This window comes from Anoplopoma fimbria, chromosome 12 (assembly GCF_027596085.1).
Source record: "Anoplopoma fimbria isolate UVic2021 breed Golden Eagle Sablefish chromosome 12, Afim_UVic_2022, whole genome shotgun sequence".
Classification (NCBI taxonomy): Eukaryota; Metazoa; Chordata; class Actinopteri; order Perciformes; family Anoplopomatidae; genus Anoplopoma; species Anoplopoma fimbria.
Genome location: NC_072460.1, coordinates 16,485,569 through 16,502,295, shown reverse-complemented (window position 1 = coordinate 16,502,295; position 16,727 = coordinate 16,485,569). Strand labels below are relative to the sequence as shown.

Here is a 16,727-nt window from a genome sequence, read left to right as displayed (position 1 = left end):
ACTGTTAATATTGGGAACATATTTTAGGCTTGTTTCTTTTGCGCGTCTGGTGCATTATATTATACAGATTGTGACTTGACAATCTTTTAATGAAAAGATGAGGTCGTTCTTCTAGATGTGTTTCTGATTGTGCATACAGCATGTCTACCTATGAGAATTCACCTATTGCCAACCTGTCATTTCTTCTCTTTAGTTACCAAGGGAACTCTGAAGAGGTGGGTTGCTATGTGGCTGGCCATCCTTTATCAAAGGGAAATTGCTACTTTGAGGTAAGGCTCATTGATGGTGATGCTGTAAGTTTGCGTCTAACATTGTTATTGTCACTGTGTTGCAAGACCTGACTGTCTCAAAGATGTTTCTTTGCCTTTAAAAACTCAACTGCTATCTTAACTGTTGCCTTTTGTTTATCTACTTTTTTGAGATATGTGGTAGTCATTAGAAAATAAGTGGACTGTTTTTTTTGCACAGTCATTCATTTGGAAATGTTGGGGTGGGGGATTATTCACAATATGATAGGCTTACCACATACCATCGTCCCTGTGTGTGCCCAAGATTGCTTTACCATCCAGCCAGCAATTTTATCCCCTGGAATCCCATCGCTGACAATTTTCTCAACTTCATATTAAATTCTGAGTGCCCCCCTACAGTCCCAGTTCACCAGTGCAAAACCACTACCTCAAGAATGTCCGAGCTGCATTGGAATGAGGGAGAGGGTGTGGGTTAGGTGGTATCTTTGAGCACGTAGATTAGTCTAACACACAGCGTTTTTCATCAGACGGGCAAGCAGACTGGCAGCAGGAGAAACTTTTGGACATTTATTTAGCAATTCTGTATCAAGCCTTTCTAATGGTTCTCATATACACAGAAGAGTATCAGGCGAGAAAAAGTATTTTTGGTGATTTAGCACAGGAAAGTTACAAGAGTTCAGTCATAAATAAGGTGTAGAGGGATGGAGTGTGTTATTTATGAGCCAGCTTGTTTGTCGATGGTGCACGTCAGAGCAGGCCTTGTGACGTGTGTTTATGAGATGACAGGTGAGGCAGACGCATTTCCTCGTCTGGGTTTTTAGGCGTCAGAAGCAAATGCTAGGTCTGTACATTATCCGGCAAACTTGCGTCATTCTGCTGAGCCCCAAATAGAGCCAGATGGGACTATGCAGCATCAGCGTAATTGATTTACTTTCTTCCACTGTTCTTTTCAGATTTTTTTTCTCTTTTTTAAGATTGTCATGAAGCACCACATTTGTTACAACATTTCAGATCAGCTTCAGTAAACAGGTTGACAATGTGCTTTGACATTATTTATCGTGGCTGTGAGGTGTCCCAGATTTATGCCAGATGTGACCATTACCATTAAATAGGATGTCAAATTCTTATCTGTCCTCCAGATCGCTCCCTCTCCTTCGCTAGCAAGACAATCTTAATGATAACAGAGTTTATGTTTGAATGAGAATCACATATGAAGCCTGATATTTCTTGGTGTGGTCATTACCCAGAGTTTTCTTCTACATTATTCTCTACTGTGTGACGCACATGCTGTCTGTTTCCCAGATATCTATACAACTTTGGGAGGCGTTTATTCTGATAAAGGTCATGGTTCTTTTGAAGTATGCGTCACTGCTATCCTTGTGTTTTCCCTTGTTCTGCTCTCATAAGGAATCCATTTCACCTCCGTCACTACTGCTGCACTTCTTCCAGTTTTATAATCTGCTCGAGCTGAACATCTGCAGCATTAATAGAGTCATTTGGAAAAATCATATCAACACAACTTAACGGCTCACCAGTGATTATATTCCTGCTCTTTCCTCATCACAATTGTTTTTGTAACTTTTGTTCATATCATACAGACATTCAAGGATTTTTAACAGATTACATGTTGAAGTGAAGACCTGTCAATGCCAATAATAGCAAACCAGCCAGCCGATAGAGAAACATTTAACTACTTAGAAAGCACATAGCTATCACCAGGTAAGTATGAACACTGATTCACCAGATTTTGTAATGTGCTGATGGCTTAATTGTATCCTTCACAGATAGGAGATAACAGGCTTGTGCTGTGCTGTGATTTTAATGCTACACAGCGGTTACAGAAACCATTTTTTTAACCAGGAAATGCAGGTTTTTATGAATTTATTAACACCAGCAATAATAACACCAGCATTCATGTGTTTCATCTATACAGTCATATCATTTAGTTTAGAGCTAAAAAAAAAAAATCATGTTTAAGTGTGCAGTTAGTCTTTAAGTGCCGGCCTGAAAAGACCTGGAATTTTTTGTCAGAGAAACCCAAGAAGTTTGGTTTCACACGTCATGCAGGAGCAGCGATTTGGGGTTCTGAGCTGAAGAGGGAGGTAGAGAAGGAGAGAGGCAGATAAGTGGGGAAGGGAAGAAAGAAATGCAAGGAATGATAAAGAGGAAGAAAAATTTAGAGGGGTGAAAATTTACTTGGAGAGGTCACCGATAAAGGAAGGGAAAAGCAGGCTCACACCGGACGGGGCTGTTCTCTTGTGTTTGCCTGCATTACCTTTCACCTAATTCTGCTTGGTAGTGTGTGTAATTTTGCTCTGATTGGGTTTAACTAGCAGGCTGGTGTTATGTCAGAGGAGAGGTTATTGTTGAGGATTTCCCCCAAATAGAATTTCCATGTTCCATTATTATTGTGGCCAGTCTCACAGTAAACAGTGTTATCACGATAATCAGCAAACTTTCCTAAGATTTGCTTCACACCATGGCGGTCTTGGATTACATTAAACATAACAATCTGAAAAGTGAACAGTGAACAGTATATTGATGCTTTGGTGGACACAAAAAACACCAGATACAAAAGCAGATTGGTTGTTTCAAACTTAAGAAAGTTGCATGTAAATTACTTTAAATAAAGCACAGTGTTTGTATATATCTGAGGGTGCTTTCTCAGCTAACCCGTTTGGTTTTGGTCATGATGAAATCTTGTCTGTTTGCTCAGTTAGTTCTGTTCGTTTGGCCGCGTGTGAAAGCTGTCAGTTGAACCCTGGTGCGGACCAAACAGCCAAACCAAGACCACAGGATTTTATGATAGCGGATATGTGATTTTAGAAATGTAACATCTCATCTATTAATAAATCCATCTGTTTATTGGGAATGTGTTCAGGAAAGGATCCTATAATTGATCTGTACATGGCCATGTATCTAACCTATTTATGCAAATCAACACATATGTGCAGATATTTTCTCTGATCAATAAGTCAAAAGCTGTTAAAACTGCTTACCTTGTATTAGATTCCTTGTAGCCTACGTTTTCTGTTTATTATTAAAAAGTGTGTGTCAGTGAATCGCATAGTATTATGCCACGTGAGCATGTCTGATCACTCTCCGATGTTCTCATCTGGGAGTGCACAAAGGGACTTTCATACAGTCCTGTCTCAGCCTGTTAGTCATTATTCATCATAACATGCGGCCAATTTGCACTCTAATAATATTGATAATGCTTATATTAGGTATTTCTTTGTGAGCTTAACAATAATTTAAATGTAAATTGAGATAAATTTTGACTTGCCCCTATACAAACAGTTTTAACTACCTTTTATCTATCAAAGACTAAAGTTAATTGTCATGTTTTATCTGCCTTGCTGTCAAACTTGCACAATTCGTTAGAGCTTTGCCCGCGTCCTCTCACACACCACCAAACTAAACTCCTGTTTTCAGGATAATTAAAATGATTGATTTCACTTCAGCTGATAAACTTTGTCTTAACCTGCCGCCATATTTTTGGCGGCAATTGGTGCTTTGCATGCCCAACTGTAAACAGAGATGTGAAGAAAAGCGAAATGGCTCAAGTTAAGTTTATTTATAGAGAACATTCAAATAGAACAAAAGTCTAAAAAAGTTCTGTACAATGTTAAAACACAAATACAATATATAAAAAAAGCCCACTCCTTATCTACTTCCAACATCCGGTGAAAATACAATGTTTTCAATTATTTCTTACCAGTTGCTACATTAACTAGCCCGACATGGCATTTTACTTGCCCTGGAGAATCGGGCAAGCCATATTGTTGAGCCCTGGTGTGTATATCAGCACATCTCTACCCACAAAGAGACTCAGACTCGAGGGATGTGGGAGAGACAAACACCTCCCAGGCGGACAGAGGTCAAAGAAAGACATTTTTTTAGTTGGGTTTTCTTTTCCTGAGTCTAGTTTTTCATCGAAGGTGAAGTTTCCCACAATATATAAACTGTGTTTAAAATGTTGGCTCTCAGCTGTAAATTCATGTTGTTTATTTGTTTTTTTAGAAAAAGCTTTTCATGTAACCCACATAGGTGAGTAGGATCTGTAAAGGTCTGCTCCAAGTGTGGAAGTCATTTCAGCTAGCTAATTGGTGCCTCCGTTGTGGTAACAGTGCTCTTTCTTTCTCTCTGTGTGTGCGTGTGGTTGTGTGTGTAGGTGACAATAGTGGACACAGGGGTGAGGGGTACCATTGCTGTGGGCCTGGTGCCTAAATTCTACAGGCTGGACCACCAGCCTGGCTGGCTGCCACACTCTATAGCTTACCATGCTGACAACGGCAAGTAAGTGAAACCACAGTCTTATCTATACGCTACGGTGCAGCGTTGGTTTCTTGCATGCTTTGAGAAAATGTATTGTGGCCGGTTGGGGCTCCGTCCACACATTACTACCTTCTCTTTGCATTTTCCACCAGTGTAAAACTTGGTCACAGAAATAGAATTTTTGGCAAAATGATATGCATAATTATTATTTGTCGGGCTTGGACCTACAATTACTTTCTATATAGATTCATTTGGAGTTATCATTTAGTCTATAAATATCAGTTTCCCCCACAGGATTTTGTGAGACTATGATGGGTTTACCTCGGTCCGTCTAGGGGTCTCTTTGGGGCATGCTCCCATGGAAGATAATTTGTTTATTAGTTAGTGCACTTTGACAGCAAAATGAAGAGGCTAGATCTATAAAGAACACACATTTTTTGCTTTTGTTACATTTAGGCTACTCAAATACAGTAGTCAAGTACAATGTTGAGGTACATTTACTTTACTTAAGTGTTCCATTTTTTTATTGAAAGAAAATAAATATTTTTTCATATTTACATTTTATGTTACCTTATACTTCTACTCCACTATATCTCATATGTAAATAAGTTGTACTTTTAACGTCATTACATTTATATGATGATATTAGATACTAGTTAGGCTACTTTGCAGATTCAGATTCTGTAATTGAAGCAAAAATATAAATCCACTATTCGAATTAGCTCCACATTTACCAGCTGCAACTTTAAAGTGATAAACACACTAATGCATCAATAACTGTAATCCAATGATATAGGCCATTCTGCATAGTGAGTATACTTTATATATATATATATATACTATTACATGGTGCTTTTTCATTTTTGCTCGATTAATAACTTGTATGTTACTCTTCTGGTATTCATAAACTTGCAGGAGAGAAAACAGAACTGACCAATGAGTTATTGTCTGCTTAGAGATCACTGTCTGTCACTTAACATGAATATCATGTGAGTTATGAAAATGATAATGATTGCATGTTTTTTTTGTTTGTTGTTGCATTAACTAACTAGCTTTTATGTAATGAAGATTTATATTTCTTCACTCTTCATAGGTTATACAATGGTAACCCTGTGGGACAGCAATTTGGGCCAAAGTGTGCTCGTGGAGACCGCATTGGCTGTGGAATACACTCAGAAAATATTGAAGCAGGTTTAACTATAGTCTTTTTCACCAAAAATGGCAAAGAGGTAGGTTTTTGTATTAAAGAATGACATTCTTTCAAGCTTAATTTCAAGCATGCACCAGAACTGTCTGTATGTATAATGCGGTCTGGCGTTTCTTCACCCATTGTTTCCTTACTGCCCTCTCTTATGCAGGTGGGGTCAGTGGAGGTTCCCGTATCTGCAGAGGGGCTGTTCCCAGCTGTAGGGATGCACTCCATGGGGGAGGAAGTGAAGGTTGACCTTCAGGCAGAGTGGTTCCTGGAGGAAGATGAAAGTATGATGATGGTGGACAGCCACGAAGATGACTGGGGGCGGCTTTTCGACGTCAGGGTTAGTGGCACGGTAAGAAGCAAAAAAAAAAGATCCCTGTTGTTTTTTTCTCACGGTTAAAGGAATAAGCCGGCATTCTGGGAACAGATATACATGTTGTGTGCAATGTCTAGCCTAGCTAAGTACAAATATTGCAAGTGTTTGAGAATTCAGAGTATTGCTCACACCACTAAGCAGCTACATTACCATACAAGTTTTCAGTTGCGGATGTGAGCTGGCTGGTGGCTGGATACAGTTCGAGGTAGAACAGCAAGTAACAGTTAGTTCAATCATTAATGATTTTGTAGGACTTAATTACATTACCAGAGCTTAAAGTGAACCCAACTCTGACCAGTATCCTAACAACCACGAACCCTGAAACAGAAAAGCAAACATATTTTACACATTTTTCAGGCTACCACTTTAAGATCAAGGCCATATATTGTATATAATCTATAATCTCTTAGTTCACTTTAAGATTTATCACTTAAAACACTATAAATAATGGTTTAGCACACTAGCATATGAGTGGTTATTTTCGTTCCTTGTGTTGTGAACACAGAGACAATGTACATGAAAGCTAAAACATCACATTTATATAGTGTGTTTTTTCTAGCATGTGTCTTTTGAATGGGACGGATTATAGTGTGGCTCTTTTGCGTGGTTGCTACCAGTTCCCTGTGTTTGTTTTGAGCTCTAAACAAGATCCTTCAACTGCCTGTTCTTTAGAAAATCCCTCTTTGTTGACAACTGTACTTAATGTGAGAAAGGCTGTTAGCTGCTATTGCTGTTCTCTCTCACAAAGTAAAGGAAGGATTGTAAAAACCTGGGAAATTTGCATAATTTAAAAGTTAACTCTAGAAAATTCAAGTTGGTTTCAAGTCACATTTTAGTCCTTTTGTTTTATTTTGTTTTAGTCGAGTTTACTCAGTTTCTGTTTCAGTCTTCTAGTCAATGTTTTAGTCATTATTTTCGAAGACAGTTTAAAGAAACTGTAATGGATTTTGCTGAAGGATATTTCTCCTGTCTGTAAAATTTCCTATGAGACGTTAGTATATACCTTGAACTATGTGTTTATGTTTCCAGGCTGAGATTGTGTTACTGACTTTCCGTACTTTTTATATACTTCTGAGGTCTCTCTGCTAAATTCGGCGACATGTTTCACTCAGAACTCCAATTTAATAAATCAGCAGTTATAAAATAGTTTTAACTGCACCCTTTGACTATTATATTTTAATTAATAATGTGCGTTGAATGTGGCCCCACACACGAATGTTCAAAGCAGGAATAGACAGCATTATGTTTATTAAACACAAATTATTCTGAAATTGTTATGCGTGAATAAACACACACGTTCACGAGTGTTTACTATTAACTTGTTATTTTTTTTATATATACAGGAAAACAGTTGCACCAAAAATGACAGTATTGTAGAGCTCCCCTTAAACTGACTGATATGTGGCCTTGTCTTTTGTTGGGTTAGAGGGTTCATGATTGTTTTCTCGGATGTGGTCCAGTCTATGATTCCAAAACATCTCATGAGCCACTTGAATGGACTTCATTCTTGGTAACAATCAGTCATCGGCGGTATCACAACACTGTACTCCCACCGATTTACATTAGTGAAACTGTAACACCTTTGTTCTGTGTGAAGGTGTGAGCTCACAATTCCCCCCCACCCTCCAACTTCAAAACCACAAAACTACAGACAGGTCTCTCATTGACACCGGAGCTATTGTGACCAGGCTGTGTGTGGGTCCCGCATGTGGTTATGTGATAAACATAAATCATCTGACACACACAACCACACACACACCCACACACAAAGGCCATCATATGTTCTTAAAGCAGACAGAGATAGTACAATCAGAGAGCCGTGGGATAGAAGGGTGATTCAACCAGTTGTCATTCTCTGTCTTTCTGTCTGTTTCTCCCTTCTTCTGTTTTTCTGGACCGAGGAGGGGCATGGCACAGAATGTGTTGGTGGAGCCAAGTGCCTGGCAGTCCACCAGGTTGTAAAAATTCAATAAGTGGAGTAACGGGACTCTAAGGAATCTTTTACTCTTTCTCATGTGGTTGGAGGTTTTCACAGCTGGGGTGCCGGGCAGCGTGGTCCGCTCAGCTCTCTCACTTTCTTTTGAGTTTTCTGCTACCATTAGCCTTTTTAGATCCATCATGTGGTCATCATTGTGAGGGTTTAAGCGGTTGATAATACTCCAACTGATAAGGCTGTCAAGTTTTGACAAGTACAAGGATTTAGTGTAAACACCGAAGACGGGGAAGGGTGTGGGACCACAGTAACAGTAGCTGCTTCCTGGAACGACAGAGAAAGTTTGAGCAACAAGAGAAAGAAAATGAAACCTTGGCAGAGGAAATGAAAAAATGGGAGGAGGAGAAGTAAAGGGAAAGTAAAAGGTCTGTTTTGAAGGCTAGAAGTCTTTGAGTAGAAGGATTAATATGAGGTTAGATTATGCTTTAAGGGCAGAACATGTCAAACACAAGGTGGTCTCACTTAATCTCTTTTTTGGTTTTGACTTCTAATTTATTTTATTTGGTGGTTTGAACCAAAAACTTTCACAACTTTTCCAAGTGTCTACTTTGGTTCTTTGAATACAGTACTCTCCTCCTTGTTTCTCCTCCTTTATCCTCTTCTCTTCTCTTCTCTTCTCTTCTCTTCTCTTCTCTTCTACTTGTTTATCCTCTCTTATTTGTCTTCCCTCCTCTATTCTCCTCTCTTCTCTTCTTTTCTTGTCTTTTCTCCTAGTTTCATCTCTTCTAGCCTTGTCTCCCCTCTTCTCTTCTTGTTTCTCCCCTTCTCTCAATTTCTCCTCTTCTCTCTTCTCCCCTCATTTCACTCCTCCTATTTCTCTGCCCTCCTCTATTCTCTCTTCTCTTCTGTCCTTGTCGCCTCTCCTTGTTTCACCTCTTCTCACCTCTACTCCCCTCCTCTCTTCTCCTCTGTATTCTCTTCTCTCATTATTCTCATCTTCCTTCCTCTCCTTGTTTCTCCCCTTCTATAAGTTTCTCCTCTCCTCTCTTCTCTTCTGTTCTGCCCTTCCTCCTCTCCTTGTTTCGCCTCTACCTTCCTTGTCTCCTCACCTCTCTTCTCCTCACTTCTTTTTTCTCCTTGTTTCACTTCCAATACCCCTGCCCCCCCTTACTTCTCCTATTTTCTTTCCCATCCTCTGCTCTATCCTTGTTACTTATCTACCCCTTTATCCCTCTCTCATTTTTACTCTTTTCCTCTCTTCTCTTCCTCTCTCCATGTATCCTTTCATCTCCTTTATCCTCATCTTGCCTCCATCTTTATTTCCTCTCCTACTCTCTCCCCTTTTTTTTGTTCTTCATCAAAACAAACTCTTTTTGATTTCATTATAATTTTACTTGTCAAGTTCATAGCTGTGATCTATATTTTAAGGAACACGGAAATATTTTTCCTTCTTTCTCAAATGTGCAGCTACTCAACAGATATTTCCAGTCTTGGTGGTTTCCTATGATTTACGGATCTATCATTTGGTTGCCATAGACGAATCGCATGTCTCTGGCCTCACTTTGTTACAACTAACATCACCTCACGAACATTTGGTCAAAACAGGGAAGTAGTTTTCGTGGCTATTTGATAAGTGTGGATAATAACTGGTCCGGATTAAAGATGTCCCCCTTACTGATGTGTAACGGTGATGGAAAAGATAAAAGACTTTCCTGACTGGTATGCTTTGATGAGGCAGTTCTGAGAAGTGCATAGCCGCAGTATACACAGTGCACAATGGTGACGGTGGTGACTAGTCTGCAGCTAAGTCTTTGCCTTTGTGAACTGCTTACATTACAGTCGGATAATTTGTTTGGATAGGTGGGTATCTGATCCTAGATTTCTGGCCGCCATCATCACACCTACCTTGCCAAATAATCCCCCTCTGGCTTCTATTCAATCTGCTCAAGTGATTATCTGTTTTATAACTCTCTCTTTCTTGTCACCAAATAGTGCATTTGCATCATTAAATCTTGGTTGTCCTTGAAAGCACTCTGATAAACTTGGTATAAAAGGAAAATTTTCCTTTCTCAGGGAGGTTGGTGTTTTCACTCTGGTCTCGTTCATTTTATTTTGATCGTCCTTTTATTATGTTACGCTCTTAGTTCCTTTTCAACTTTTTAATCACTCATCTGAAGGCCATTTGTTCGGGGTAATGAATACTCTGGCCTCATGGTTCGGAGTGGAAAACTGAAGTAAATGGAGTGAATTTTAATTTGATGGCTGTGCCTTTGTTGGCGCTGTGTTGCCTATAAAGAGTTTCACTTGCAGCTTGATAAGTGATGAAAGCAGCTCTGCCATTATGCAAAATGTAACATGAACTTGTGATGCCTGCCAAAGCAGCACATATCCTCATTTTATTAACTCTCCTACATTGCAACACGCCTCGAAATATAGGTTGCCTTTCTGCAGTGTGATGAAACTGCACTCAGTGTTAATTCATGCCTCTATTATGTAAATAATTGCCTTTATTTAATAATAAATTGATGGTAATTAAAAGTAGAGGATCACATGTTTACAACTACTACGAAATACAGGAGAACCACTGTTTCTAACAATATGAGGATGGATCTATTTTTATTTATTTCATCCATCCCTGGGGATTTTAGAAGATAGTTTTTTATTATATTATCAGATTTGTCAAATGTTGTAATCTGACTAAGCCTCAAAAAGATATATATAAAAAAAAAAAAAAAAAAAAAAAAGCTGCGAACATACTCCTGCTTTTTCTTTATGTTTTATGGCATTGCAATGTTTCAACAACAAATGGTCTCATGCAAGTTAACTTTACCTCTTCCTAACAATAATACTGATCGCCCTAATCTGAAAGAACTGATGTAGTAATAAAATGAAAGTGAGATTTAATGCCGATCATGTTACACTTGGTCAAACAGATTGAGGGCTTTGTTTTAGTGAATCAGAGAACAGAAGGGTCCTGATGTTGTGACAGAAAATATTCTGTATTTTTTTGATTGGGCGGGCAGTGCACTTGGAAATATGTGGGATTAAAATGATCTATAATCTTTATCAAAAGATGAGCATGTCACGACAATTACATTATTGATTTATAGATATTGTAATCCCAGGCCTGCCTTAGTTCCACTGACGATCTACTTCTACGTCCATTGTTGGATTAGCTTGGAGTTGGGCTGTGTCAACATTTTCAAGATGGCGACGGAACATGTTACAAAGTGCTTAACGGTAACCCAAACTAGAGCTCTAAATGATACCTTACGGAAGAATGTGATCTGAAGTAATAACAGCCCCCCTCTGACTACGACCAACAACAGACTTTTACCTTTCAACCAACAGAGTTCACTGCAGCAACTTGTTTTTTTTTAGTTAGTTTGGTTAGAAATTTACTCATTTGATGGTGGAGTGAAAATCGTTTTTGAATTCATGACATTAACAAACAGCAGTTTGGATCCTGAGCGCTGCTGACAACTCAAACACTCACAGAAAGATTTGATTGATCTGATGGCTATAGTTTTGAAGGCTTTTGTTTAAATCCAATAAATTAAATGTTCTTTTCCAAGTAAACTGAGTAATCTTGATTTCTATAAGATTACCTCACTGCGCACACATTGAGGGATTTATTTTCCCCCACCTTTGTCATTACTGTCAGCTGAAAGTGTCTTAGGCAAACAACATGTTTGATAAAAATCCACATGCCACCACGCTCCTGCTCGGCTGTTTTTCTTGAGAGGAGACATTTGGCTGGGTTTCCACTGCGTACGTGCGGCTCGGCGTGAACACGAGCATCCAATCCTCTGCCTCCTGTTGTCACAGCAGTCGCTGTGCCCACCAACTTAATCCCCTCAGCTGCGGATGAGTGGGCCCGACAAGTAAGTGGGCAGCACCTGAGTCTGCAGTTATCAGTTTTCCCAAGAGTACCAGAGCTCCCTCACAGCCCATATCTCACGTACACTCCCTCCTCCACCCCTCCCCAAACTCTTCAAGAAGTAAGTACTTTAAACACATTTTTTGATCTGTAGGGGTGGACAAAACTTTTTCGTATTTTTCAAATTGGCTCCACATCGCGGTATCCTCACCAGAGCAACTCCTTTTTCGGGAGTTTGAACCACACCAATCATTGTCAACTAATTGTACAGCTTCCAATTGCCAGAGCCAGCTGTTGTACCAACGCCCCTCTAAGGTTGCCTGCTTCTTTCCTTCCTTCCTCTGGAAACAATAGACAAGAATCCCAACATGACACTGCTCTAGGATGAAAGTTCACAGCTTTCCCGTCAAGTTGTTATGGTTGCATCCTCCCAGGCCCAGTAGCAGCACCATCACAGTTGCCTCCAGTTCTCTGCACTGAGCAGCGTGAGAAAAGAGGAAACTACGAATAACTTGATCCAAGGAAAGTCAATGAACTGACTCAGTGGATGTTTGCTGGCTGGTTGTGGCAGAGTGGACCTGCGTCACACAAGATGACTGGAGGAAAGCCTGTTTTATGGTCGACTCCAAGAAAGTCCCACTGTGATTTAGGATGAGAGTTAGATTTCACCACCCCAACACTAGGTGTGTATATTGTACGCGATAAGGTTGTATCAGTAATTATATTTCTATTCTTTCATTTACTTTCATTTAGAGCAGAAGAGGCTGTTCCTCCTCTATTTTTGAAATAAACCATTACCAAAGCTCAGTACCATTTATAAAGTATTCTTTGGGGAAAAAAAACTTTATTTTACTTTTTCATCGAGCAGTAGCTAACCACTTGCCAACGGTTGGCATGTTGTAGCACTCCTGATGGACTGCTGATTCATTTTAACATATGAAGGTAGAGATAAGTAATCAAGTAGTTTAAAATAACATGACCCAGTGGTTTGGTTTTCCTCCAGCCCTTTTTTGAGTCAGCATCCTGCAATACTTGTATAACAAGAGTTATATTTGATAACTTATTGCATTTCACCTTGTGTCTTTTCTCAATAGGAGACCACCACTGTGAAATTGCTGTAATCATGTTACATCATTCTTGCAGAGCGGCAATCGCGGTGAACAGAAGGTCTGCAGAGTAATGGCTTTGCTTGATCTGTGTTTCTAGGAAAGGAGAAAACTTCTGAGAGTCTTTTTGTGTTCTCCATGTTGTGTGTCTCTATCACTGCTGTAGCCCCATGGTGTGGTTACATTTTTTTAGGCGGCGCACGTCAGTCACAGCGTATGACCCACAGTATGGCCCAATGATTGGACGATCTATCTGCATGTCTACCTACCTACCTGCCTGCACATATTTAGCTTTTGCACTCATTGCTCTGAATAATAATAATAGCCATGTGTGTTGGCTATTATTCATTCATAATTCATAATGGTAATTTTGAGTTCCTGAGCAACTTTCTTGCTGGCTTTAGCGTCTCTTTGAGCTAGTGCTGCTGGATGCTTTCATTGGAAAAGACTTGGCAACACTCGGCTGGATTTTTTGATTTGATAATTTTGCAATCGTTTAATGCTAATTTCTCAAGATTACCAACCCCTAGCCTTAACTGGCTTTGTTTTAACTTAATTTTCACAAACTCTCATCTTGAGGTTCCCTGGTATTCTTACGGCAGAAGAGTAGAATTATATCTAGGTCAATCATGGCTGTATTTGGATTTAGCAAAGAGTATTCTTAGTCTGTTTTCTTCAGCCTGCTGCTAATTTGTATCTTTTAAATATAGTTTTGTCACCATTTTTTTTTAATCTCGTGCATTAGAGCTCAAGGATGCACACAATCCGCATCTTCAAGTAACACTAAATGAAAACTTTTGTTTGCTTACAAGAATACGCCTTTGGGCACATTTAATATCTATTTCACAAACCTGCATTACCCTTATTTCTTGAACTTGGTGATGTTTACTCTTACTGACACCTTCTTCACATGTTCCTGGAGGCCAGTAACTGACTACATCTGCCACAGTAGACCAGGTGGTAAATACCTACAGATTGTTCATTTTAGAAAATCTGAAATTTTTGCATAGGTAAAAGTTTTTCTTACAAGGTGTTGTCTCTGGACATAGTATTGACTTGGATCCTAGATGATTGTTATAAAACACATTCCTCATCTCCCCGAATACTGTAGTTGTAAAGAATATTGTATAAAAGCAACTGTGAATTTATTATTCTTTATCTATGTGTCATCTTTTCATTGCGTCACCTCTCCTGTGCTATTTAGCTCCTACACCCAAGAGTAAAATGTTTTTCCGAAGGTGGCAACCTTCCTGTAAGCTTTTTACGGCTTTGTGCAAATAAATCAGCACCGGTGGCAGTATGTGCTGGCATTTGAGCCGCAAGTTAATTTGGGCAACACCTTCCCAGTAGTGGTAATGATGATACTAAATTAAGTGTATTAAAAGGTGAAGAAAAGCACCAAGTGGCCAGTGAGTGATGAGGTGTCGGTGAAGGTAAAAAATGTGGCTCCTTGGTTTTTATAGATTTTGGAAATCTCCGAGGGATAATTGATTGATTAAACCTGCAGAGTGACAGCGCATGTTAATTGTTTTAGGGCGCTGTTTCGTGAAACAACTTGTGGCAGTTGCGTAGAATTCAAATGTTATTGCAAGTGTGTCATACCTGATCTCTCAGAAAATAAAGGTAGTCACTTGCTGTCTTTAAACACAGTGTGGCTGCAGGTGGGGATGTTGCCGTAAGGCATGCTGCATGCATCAAGGCAAATACCATCTTGTCTTCTAACGGTAAATACTTGTTCACCTTACTCCACCTCACTTACTGTGTCAGTGTTATTGGTAATTACAGGTTGTGTTTGGGTTTCTGCATATTGTTTTGGTGCTAAATGCCTCTTTGATCTTCTTAGCCCAGTTAAAAAAAGGTCAGTCCCACAGCATAACAATTGTGAGACATTACATGCTTGATCAAAAAAGCTTTGCTAATAGTGAGTGATTTTTTTGGATGTACTATTTTAAAATCACACCCAAGTTTGTTCACATATTAAGATGAAATGCCTTTGAGCCGTTTGAGTTGAGTTTGAACACGTGTGTTATTATACCGTTTCAAAGTATTAGAACTTTTAATAAATAAGCGGGAGTGAGTTGTAGCAGTTTTGTTTAGGTGATATAGTGCTTAAAAGTACAAGCTAATGCAACGCTTTTCATGGTAATATAAACAAAGTCATGACATAGGTAGAGTAATTTAACATGGTTAAGCAATCGGCACAAGTGGATGCATTCTGTAAAAAACATCACATGTTGGCTGCTAGCCCATAAAAAAAGCAGATGGCAGAGTGACATTATGGTTAAAAGTCAGGATATTCATCTTGGTAGCCTTATGCACAAAAAAGTGACTGATGGACAAGTCAGATTTAGCTGCTGGAGGTTGCCAACCCAGGTGAGAGATCACTTAGAGCGTAGAGTTACAGCCTCAGGACAAGGTCAGCTGATATACTTTTCAAAATGAAAAGGGCACGTTTGGCCCAGATCATTCACATTTTAATGTTTTTTTAACGCATAAATTTAACGATAGTCTTTAGTCTGAGAGGAGCAAAAACAGTGACGGAGAAATGTACAGGACCAGGAGATGAAAGAGAAGGGGGTAAAAAGAAACACTTATACAAGGACCACAAGTGAAAATAATTAAAAATACACAAACAACCAAATCCAAGAAAAAACTAAATGTAATGAAAAGAAAAAAAAAAAAAAAATGCAATAAAGACAACAGTAAGTAGCTAAGTTATTTGTATTCGACAGCTGTTGCGTGATGTCTAATCAGATCACAGTTTAGTTGACAAGTGTTTTACCACATAATAAAGAGGAGGTCTCCTAATTTCAGTTTCACCTTTCTTTAAGTTCCCCCATTAGATGTGACAGGAAATTGGCAGGACCACTCTCTGGGTGTTACATCTGTTTCCCAGGCAGCAGCTCAACAAAACACGGCCTTGCACACCACCATTACCATTCTAGACACTCAGAATTATAGGAGTGAGAGAGAGAGAAAGGGGGAGATTGTCAGCTATCTCAATGAGGCATGAATTGCTCAAGGCTATGTCTCTCTTGTTCCTGCCCTCTCGTCTCTCCTCCTTCCATTACTCAGCAGCGAAAAAAGCAACAAAAAAATGTGTGATTGAGTGCACATCGCGCCGAAACTCTGTTCCTCGTCTCCCAAAAGAACTATTGATGGGCAGGCATGATTGTGCAGCAGACTCAAGGGTACACATGAAAGGGCAGTCTGTATTAAAGAAGGTGGAGGCTAAAGCTGTTACTCCGTCAAGCTGTCAGAGCTACCATGGAGCCCACACTGTCATTAACCGCACTCCCTTAATACATATTATCTAATTTTGGAGAAAAAAAGCGATTTAAGATAGAAACAGAAAAAAGGTGTCTACAATATGCGTTTGAGGGATAAAATCAAGATTTCAAACTGATTCAGCAGCAAAGCAGGTTAAAAAGCTAAAGCCTGCAGATCATATTTTAAAAGTGAACCACTTGTTACAATCATTAAAAAGAAAAAGCATCATGTAAATGTGAAATTATTGCTGCAGAGGTTTACCAGCATTTTCATTGTGTTTATTCTGTGGTCAAGGCCCATTTGCGACAATTGGGCCTTGACCAGCAGTATTTTCTGCAGCTTCATGCAGCCAGACTGACAACTAGTAGCTGATGAAATTAAATAACTGTAGCCAAAAGCTTTAGTTTAATAAGGAAAGCCAACTCGGCCTCTTAACTGTTC

The 16,727-nt window shown here is 39.3% G+C and overlaps 1 protein-coding gene across 1 annotated transcript in view; it reads left to right on the top strand.

Annotated features, from left to right (window-relative positions):
* The window catches only part of LOC129100225 (SPRY domain-containing protein 3-like), a 45,124-nt gene that overhangs the window by 3,978 nt on the left and 24,419 nt on the right, over positions 1-16,727 (top strand). The window contains exons 3-6 of the mRNA XM_054609804.1: positions 194-269; positions 4,423-4,547; positions 5,620-5,755; positions 5,885-6,073. Of these exons, the coding sequence (XP_054465779.1) occupies positions 194-269; positions 4,423-4,547; positions 5,620-5,755; positions 5,885-6,073 (526 nt within the window). The remainder of the gene's footprint in view (positions 1-193; positions 270-4,422; positions 4,548-5,619; positions 5,756-5,884; positions 6,074-16,727) is intronic.